Source organism: Cannabis sativa, chromosome 4 (assembly GCF_029168945.1).
Source record: "Cannabis sativa cultivar Pink pepper isolate KNU-18-1 chromosome 4, ASM2916894v1, whole genome shotgun sequence".
Taxonomy (NCBI): Eukaryota; Viridiplantae; Streptophyta; class Magnoliopsida; order Rosales; family Cannabaceae; genus Cannabis; species Cannabis sativa.
In genome coordinates, this window is record NC_083604.1 from 2,962,354 (window position 1) to 2,971,243 (window position 8,890).

Below are 8,890 nucleotides of genomic sequence, written 5' to 3' on the forward strand. Positions count from 1 at the left end.
ATTATATATGAATAATATTTTATTATTTTATTAAATAAAAATAAAAAGTCACCCATAAATTTCTCATAAACTAAAAATTTCAATTATATAGGCACACTTTATATAAAATAGATATTGAATTAGTTTCCGTTTCAATATTTTGATCTTTTATTGTTGGTAGTTTATGAGTTATTTAGTTGGAGGTGTTGTTAGAATTTTTTTTGATTTTAATGTAAACAACTCGTTTAACCTAAATTTTTATTAATTTTGCTCGATAGACTATATCTAATTTACTTATTAATAATAGAATTTTCATTTACCAATAAAAAATATATGCCATACAAAAATAAAATATTTATGGCTCGTTTGCAACGTAATATTAAGTCGTATTGGATTATATTAAATTTGATTATATATCATATTTTTATATAATACCATGTTAAACTTTAATTTATATTAAAATATTATATATTTAGGTGTTCATAAAAGTTAATACCACATATAGTTTTACATAAAAATATAACATAAAATACAATTTAATATAATATTATACAATACAATACGGTGTAATACGGCGTACCAAACGGACCCTTGAATTTTCTTATACTTTATGTAATTTCTACATTTAATAATACGCGGCCTAACTAAACTTCAAAGATCAACCATAACTCTCATCGAGCCTAAATAGCCTATTAAATACACAACCTATTAAATAGATAAACAATAAAATAAATAGAGTAATTTGCGGCATAAATACTTAAATTTAACTTCCATTTGTAAATAAATACTTAAGTTTAATTTTAACGGTAATAATACTTAAGTTATATTTTTAGAACTTCCGTAAGTATCTGACCGTAAAACGTCACGTATTATTATTTTTATTAGTATATTTAAACTAATTTTTTTTTTAAAAAAAATTAATGACTTGAACCAATCAGTAATTGTCACTTAACAATTTACTTATCACTTAAAATTTAAGTATTTACATAAGTTCAAGAATTATAAATTAAGTATTATTATCATGAAAAATAAAACTTAAATATTTATTTTCAATTAAAATTTAAATTTAAATATTTATACCACAAATTACATTCGATAAAATATGAAACTCAAGTAAACTAAATGTCCTATCCTTTCAACATTCTCTTACTCCTTTATCAACCACAAGTTCTTCCCTAAAACATCAACACCACTCACTCACTCACTTCCATGCCAAATTTCTATCCACTCCACCCAAAATAAAATCACAAAAATCCATTCTATATAAATAAAATACCCACATATAAATTATATTTTACACACACAATAATTATACGTTACCAAATATGTTTTTTCACATTAAAAAAAAAAGACAAAACATATAAATAAAAATACATGAAAAAGTGGAAGAAGTGAAATTGAGAATAGAATAGAGTATAGAGAAAGAGAGAAAGAGAGAGAGATGTTAGCTAAGGAATCAACGGTTGGATTCGACCTTCCCGAGGAAGTGTTGCAACTACTGCCGTCCGATCCTTTTGAACAGCTCGACGTGGCCCGAAAAATCACCTCCATTGCTCTCTCGACACGTGTCTCATCTCTCGAATCTGAGTCCTCTGATTTACGCGCCAAACTCGCCGATAAGGATGACGTCATCGCCGACCTTCAGTCCCAGATTCAATCTCTCGACGCTTCTCTTTCCCAAACCACCGACAAACTCGCCGTAGCCGAACATGAAAAGGTCCGACCCGACCCAACTCAACTCAAATTTTGCTATATATATATATTTTTTCAATAAATAATTTGAATATTGTTTATTGTAGGAGAATTTAGTAAAAGAGAATGCGATTTTGAGCAACCTAGTTAAGAAGCTCAACAAAGATGTATCGAAGGTGAAATGTTTTATAGAGAATTTTGTAGTGTTAATATTATTCTTATGTATATATATATAATTGATTTTTGTGTTATATGATTGATTATGATAGTTGGAGGTGTTTAGAAAGACGCTTATGCGATCACTCCAAGAAGATGATGATAGTTCTGTAAGTTTCTATAGATTTAATTTACGAATTGGATTGATTTTTGGGTATGATAATTTAGGTTCTGTAATTCTATTCACAGGGTGGAGCTCCTGATATTGTGGCTAAGATAAAAAACCATCCCAGTTTATCTTCTTCCTCACAAATTGGAGGTTATTTATGCTACTTTCTTAATTGGGCTTCCTCTGTTTCACTTTTTTTCAATTAATAATAAGAAAAAGAAAATGAATTGCATAATCTTTGTTAATTTGCTTCTAATGCATACACTTTCATAGTTAAGTTTGGTTGGAGGTAATGAAATGGAAATAAAACACCTTCGTTCTAATTTTTTTTAGTGTATATTTAAGTATTGGAATGAAATTTTAATGAAAAAGTATTTCTACCATTTTAATAGAATGATTATTTCATTTTGAAATGAAAGAAAAGATAATTTAATAATTTTTTTTTTACGTATTTTAAATTTTATTCCATTCTTATTCTTATTTCTATTTCGATTTTTATTCATATTTTTATGTTTCCTTGAAATCAAATGTCACCTAAATGATGGTAAATTGTAGATATGAAAGAAAGGATAGAAACCTTTTTATCTTGTTTGGTATGACAATGCAATGTAAAGAGGAAATAAAAGAGATGTTTTATCTTGAAGGAATTGAAATTTTGCTCAAATTGGTGATTAGAGATCTTTTGCCTAATCCATTCTTTACGATTCTTATCAAATCACAAGTTGACCCCAAAATCCATCTTTTAGACATTTGAATAGGCACACAAAGTAATTCATATTAACTTTTCTTGTCCAATTTGTTGCAGAAGATGATGCCTCAGGTATATCTAGAACATCTTCAATGCGGAGTCAATTCTCTGAAGTAGGAAATTCAGTTTCTGAAGATCGTGACACAGAAGGTATGAACCCTTAATATGTTCAGAACTTCATGTTATGGATCATAGTGTAAAACTACACTCTCAAGCTGTGAAAAAGAAAAGAAAAATGATGATAATAGTGAGGCTAGAAACACTTAATTTACTCCCATTTTGACATGAACATGGTACTAGTTAAATACAAATTTTGTGTCTCAGTTATTACTTTACTAGATGATGCAAAACTCTTGAGCTGATTGTGAACTTAAAACTAAACTTGCTATACCTGCTTCTCCTAGTTACAATGGCAACCTCAAGGCCTCGCGTATCACCTGGTCTCCTCTTAGCATCCCAGACTAGTACGCCTCGTCTAACACCTCCTGGATCGCCTCCAAGTGTCTCTGCATCGGTCTCCCCAACAAAAACATCTAAGCCCGTGTCCCCAAGGCGTCATGCAATCTCATTCTCAACTTCAAGAGGCATGTTTGAAGATAGGTTTGGTTCTGCAACCTCAGGTCATTATGGAGCCGATCCAGCTTCACATACCGGTTAGTTTCAAAACCTACTTTACACAACTTATAAGCAATAGTAAATCAGCATAAGCATTCCTTAAAACTTTTATCGAACTTAAACTGTTTCAGCAAGAACCCGGGTTGATGGGAAGGAATTTTTTCGCCAAGTCAGGTTGGTAAAAAACCACTAATTGAATTCACTTCACAAATTTTCACTTCGTTTCTATGCTAATTAAATTTTCACTTTGTTGCCATCAGGAGCCGATTGTCTTATGAACAGTTTGGTGCATTCCTTTCAAATGTGAAGGAACTAAATTCTCACAAGCAAACAAAAGAGGTAATTCTTGTTTTTGTTTCTCTCTTCCTTTTTCAGTGTTCATTTTATTACCCTTTTCTTATTCAGATTATTTACTTTTATTTACCAAAAAACTATTTCAGGAGGCTCTACAAAAGGTTGATGAGATTTTTGGTCCAGACAACAAGGACCTTTATGCTATATTTGAGGGATTGATAAGTCGTAATATCAACTCAAATGCCCCACCACCACCACAGCAACCACAGTTGGTAACTTAGTTTTTCCAACTTCATGAGCTGTTAAATATGAAATGAAACAAAGTAGAATGTAATGAAATCATTCTTTTGAACCCATCACTTCTTCAAGTTTGACCCAAATAAATATTTTGTCTAAGCTGACTTGTTCTCACACTTTTGAGATGAGAGTGGGGAGTTTTTTATGTTTCTTTAGAGCTTCTAATCCTTGTTTAAAAAAGACAGAAAAGAGTACCAATTTTCAAACTCTAAAGATGTTGGTGGCAATAATATGAATTTGTTGTAAATAATAATTGCACTTAAGTATTTGATGATACTAAGTTTTGTTTTTGTTTTGGTTTTTTTTGAAAAATTGCTTCAGTAAAACTTCAAGAGTAAATCCAATATGAAAAATCTCAAGAGAAAAAAGAGTGACAGAAGAATTTCATTAATCAATAATAGTCTGGTTGCGCAGCAGAAATATAATCAGGATAATCAAACCACCAAACATAATGATCCATCAAGAAAAGAGCTAACTTTGCCAACGAGCCAACAATACTGTTGATAATCTTAGGACAATACATGAAAGAGATCATCAACCGTATGATTAAGAAGGAAGTGATAACACTATTACAATTAAATTTCGTAACCATAATATCATACCTAAGACGAACTGTAACTGCATACCAGAACAAATGCTCAAAGCTTTAGCAATAGCCAAGTCAAGTCCAAGTTCCAAAAGCAATGACCAATGCTCAAAGTCCAAATGCTAAGGCTAGCATCACAATTAATTTTAACCATACCTGATGACGATTTGCACCACTTTACATCATGGGGTTTCTAAACACTCTCTATATCAATGGAATTCTTTCATTTTTTAGTAGAATGGAACCGATTCAAATAATCTTTACTCCAATCAAACAAGAGAGTGTCATTCAAATCAACTTTCTGATTGACCCATTTATTTCTTATATACCATATTCTCTAAAAATGAACTATGAGTTTTTCAACATGACAATAGGCATAAAATTCATACATCATAAACATTCTAACATTGAAAAATAAGTACCTGGAGGTTATGAATAATCATCTCACGAATAGGTTTAAGCTAATCACACCCCCAAATACCATAGAAAGAACACGACTTCAGATTCTCCAAAACCTCGTCAGAATCCACACCTTTGGTGTTCGGCTCAATAAACTTACTTAAATCAATGAATCCATCGCCATTAGCATCAACCTCCTTAATCATCTTGTGAAGCTCCTCTTCGCTAGAAGATTCCCCTAAGCTTCTTTGTAACTTTGTGGGACTGTAGAAAGTTTCTTGTCTATTTGTTGGAGGGTCTTGTTTTGGGCTAACAAGTTCTCTGTTTGCCATTTGAGGACGACCTCAACTAGAATGATTTTCTTTAATGTTCAGCTTCTCGAATATTTGGATTGAGGACTTTTGGCTAGTGAGTGATTTTTCCTGTTCATCTGTAAAGCTTGACGGAAGTGGAAATCTATCATTGCTACTGTTGACTCAGAAATCTAGACTAGACTTCTAAGTCACACCTGCTTGCTATATTGGCGAGAATAAATAAGTATTTAAGTAATTATAAGAGAGACAACAAATTTATAATAGTTCACTCTCTGTATCGTGACAGTAATACGTCTACTTCAAGTTTTTATTTCTCACAAGATGGTTATTATAGAAAAAGACTAAGTGTCAGAAACTCCAATTTCTAGAGAGAGAAACTAGACAGAGATGCTCTGACCTTATGAGTAGTTTTTTGAACTAGAAAAATAAGCTTATGGAGCTCTCCTTTTATAGGTGAATGAGGCCCACAAAAATAAGAGAAAAATACGAAGAAGATGTTTTTGACCATTGATGATGATCTTACAGTGAAGATTATCTCTTGGTGGTGATGGCTAATTTTTGGAGCCCGACGAGTCCCACTGCGGGTAACGCAGAACTTATATTTGTAACTTTCTTGGGGTGAAATTTGACGACGATAGCTTCAGAGTTATGTCTGGATTGTGAGACATAACTTGATAGAGCATTGAATTAGCTTCGAAACGCAAATCGCATTAATCAAATAAAAATTGATTGAGTAATGGTTGTTTTACTGAAGGCAGTTCATGACTCAGCGCCCAGGTTAATATCCAGCGCCCAGGTTGAAATCTCAGCGCCTAGGTTGACATATGACGTCAACATATGACATCAACCTGGATGCTGGTAAGTGTAAAAACATCAAAGGATGTACTTTAAGGTGACTAAATGATATTTTGACATCACTTAGTCAGTTTTTGTGTTTTGGCGAAGCTGGCCACCAATTCTCAGAGATATTGTTCATGAGAAATGCAAAGTTGTAAATTTGACTTCTCTAACTTCATGGATCTTTGTTATGGTGAAAAACTAAATGGACGATCGAAAGAACATTAGAATCAGATAAGCAGAACCCAACGCACCAGGCCTTTTGTCAACTTGGGCACTGGGTACTTACTCCCGAGCTCCCAGGATCTCGTTTTTGATACTTCTAAGGCTTCTGAACTTGAGGACGAGGTATCCTACCCTATTTTTGACCATTCAAGATTCAATGGTCGCGTCAAATTTGGCATTTGGCATTTGAGCAATTGAAGGTAGCATCCCAAGTTGATTGTCAACCTGGGGCATTGAGCCCAGCACCAGGCCAACGTGGGTGCTGGGCCCCGTTTCCAAGGGTCAGGTTTGTGGTTTTCTCCCCGAGCTTGCTTGGTCCATGTCTTTATGGTATAAAATACTGAAAGATAGTGAGTCAGATTCAAGTTATTGAAGTCTAAACTTCCATCCCGGAAATCCTGAAGTCAACCTGGGCGTAAGGATACAGCCCCTTCCCAAATCGACTCCTATGACTCGAGTCTACTCAACTCTATGATGTCATGCCACGTGTTAAACAATGATATCCACATCACCAAGGAAATATTTCAAGTTAACAACTACCTCTTAGCATGAAGAGATGTGAGGCATTTGGTTTAAACTTCTTTGGTTTGTAACATGGGAGTAATGGCTTATGCTTATCATCTTCATATTCCCATTCCGTCATCTAAATGTCCTCGTGAACTAGTATTTTGTAAGAATATTTGACTAAGTAGGCAAATTTTCCTAAGGGTTCGCCAAGTAGGCCAATATCCTTTTGGCTATTTTCCCATTTTTTTTATCTTCTTTGCAGCACTTTTCTTTTGGGTGCCTTTTCTGGCTCATCAGGTGTGGTGCAATTTGGATAGTTGTAAACGCCCCAATATATATGCCCTAAGGAGGATTGGTATGCATATATAGGGGAACCATCCTTCTCAAAGAATGAAGTAACTCCAAAGATCTTCTCAACTTAATACATGTCATAAACGTAATAGTTAATTGGCAAATCGTTTCTTTTGGTGCTGCTTAGTTTTGGGTTTAGGGTGCTAGACACCAATAGTGTTGTTGGGCGTACAATTAAAGTTCCACATTAGCTAGAAATGGAAAGGATCTTGAGTATTTAAGGATGAAAAATATTTCCTTTAGATGAGACCTTTTGGGAAGGTACCCAAAAATAAACTCGAGAGGACTTAGGCTCAAAGCGGACAATATCATACCAATAGAGAAATAAATGGTGTTCGACATTCTTAACAAGTGGTATCATAGCCAAATCTCAAAATTAACCATGTGAATGAATCCTCGGATTGCCAAATAAAGGAGGTGAAGCTTGCTACTAGAAGCGTCTCAGGTTCAGATCTGATTCGAAGAGAGTTCGAATCTAGCTGGTGAAGAGATTCATCTAGCTTACTCAAGGAGATCTTGAGTGTTGGAATCGAGGTATTCGATTTGTAATTTTGCAAGGGGATTAGAAATATGATCTTAAATTTAGATCTGTAATTATTTTAAGGGAGGCAAGGTGGTCATTTATTTGAGGAGAGGATTGTTGGGTGTATAATCAAAATTTCACATTGACTAAAAACAGGAAGAATCTTGAGTATTTAAGAATGAATACTATCTCTATTGGAATGAGACCTTTTGGAAAGGTGCTTAAAAACAAACTTGTGAGGACTTAGGCCTAAAGCAAACAATATTATACTAATAGAAAAATAAATGGTATCTAACGTCTTAACAAATCCCTTTTTAGCATTTCTCTTAATTATAGGAGAGAAATAGTATATGTTAGCTAATTATAACGATTTTTTTTTCTTGGAAAATTTGACCATTCTCATATTATTTGCATGTCCTTTTGTGTAATATCTCAAAGTGCTTTCAAAAATGGATTGTGAGGATTAGAGTGATGAAGAGAAGTAAAATTCTCATTTGGCATTAAGTGAGTGATGTAGGAAATGAAAGAATGAGGTCTCTTTTATAGTCCATTCAAATATAATACGAAAATATTCAGAAATAGGAAAAAAATGAATAATAATAATAATAATAATAATCCTCTCCAACTAGCAAAGACTTTGAATTCGATGATGCCTTCTTCTTATGTGGGGAAAAAGTAATGGTGGTACTATACCACATAATTTATGAGAAATATTAAAAGATATTAATAGTGCTTAATATTTTTTATTATTATTATATTGTTATTAGTATAATTAAATATCAGGTCACATATAATTGAAAAAAGATTTACTAAAAAGTACCACTGATACCTAGCACTCTCTTCGGTGTCATATCGCTATTGGTGTAATTATCAAAATTCAGCGAGTACAACACAGAAATGAAGAAGAACATGTGGAAAAGCCATTGTACCCGCACTCAAGGTGAGAACGAACCCTCTCCCCTCCCAACCATGGCCTTATGCCAATCCCAAAAAAGGGTCGGTGACTCCTAGCGAGAGAAGGAGAGGAGAAAAACTTACGGCGGTAGCTAGAACAAAATTATAAAAAGTCCGTAGAGAGAATTAAACTAACTATTGATGTTAAATGAATAATTTTTTAAAAAAAAAATATGTATTAGAAGTGATTTTTAAAAATTAATTTAAGTTATTATTTTTTAATATTAAGATATATTTATAACTT

At 33.1% G+C, this 8,890-nt stretch overlaps 1 protein-coding gene across 2 annotated transcripts; it reads left to right on the plus strand.

Annotated features, from left to right (window-relative positions):
* The first annotated feature begins 1,099 nt into the window (after positions 1-1,099).
* On the plus strand, positions 1,100-4,197 carry LOC115714523 (uncharacterized protein At4g15545). 2 transcript variants are annotated; one of them, XM_030643252.2, is made up of 9 exons: positions 1,100-1,696; positions 1,779-1,847; positions 1,941-1,997; positions 2,077-2,146; positions 2,802-2,894; positions 3,149-3,397; positions 3,491-3,533; positions 3,620-3,698; positions 3,800-4,197. In XM_030643252.2, exons 1-9 carry the CDS (start codon positions 1,421-1,423, stop codon positions 3,932-3,934), a joined length of 1,071 nt encoding a protein of 356 aa, XP_030499112.2. In that variant the 5' UTR covers positions 1,100-1,420; the 3' UTR covers positions 3,935-4,197. The 2 variants fall into 2 exon arrangements, with proteins under 2 accessions (XP_030499112.2, XP_030499113.2); XM_030643253.2 differs by having other exon boundaries at positions 1,133-1,696; positions 2,805-2,894.
* Positions 4,198-8,890: the final 4,693 nt, after the last annotated feature.

Bases quoted from the DNA above. Each gene is read 5' to 3' on its own strand.
- LOC115714523 (XM_030643252.2), top strand. From the start codon at position 1,421: ATGTTAGCTAAGGAATCAACGGTTGGATTCGACCTTCCCGAGGAAGTG. The intron at 2,147-2,801 runs GTTATTTATGCT...AATTTGTTGCAG, and splicing joins TTCTTCCTCACAAATTGGAG to AAGATGATGCCTCAGGTATA. The intron at 3,534-3,619 runs GTTGGTAAAAAA...TGTTGCCATCAG, and splicing joins GAATTTTTTCGCCAAGTCAG to GAGCCGATTGTCTTATGAAC.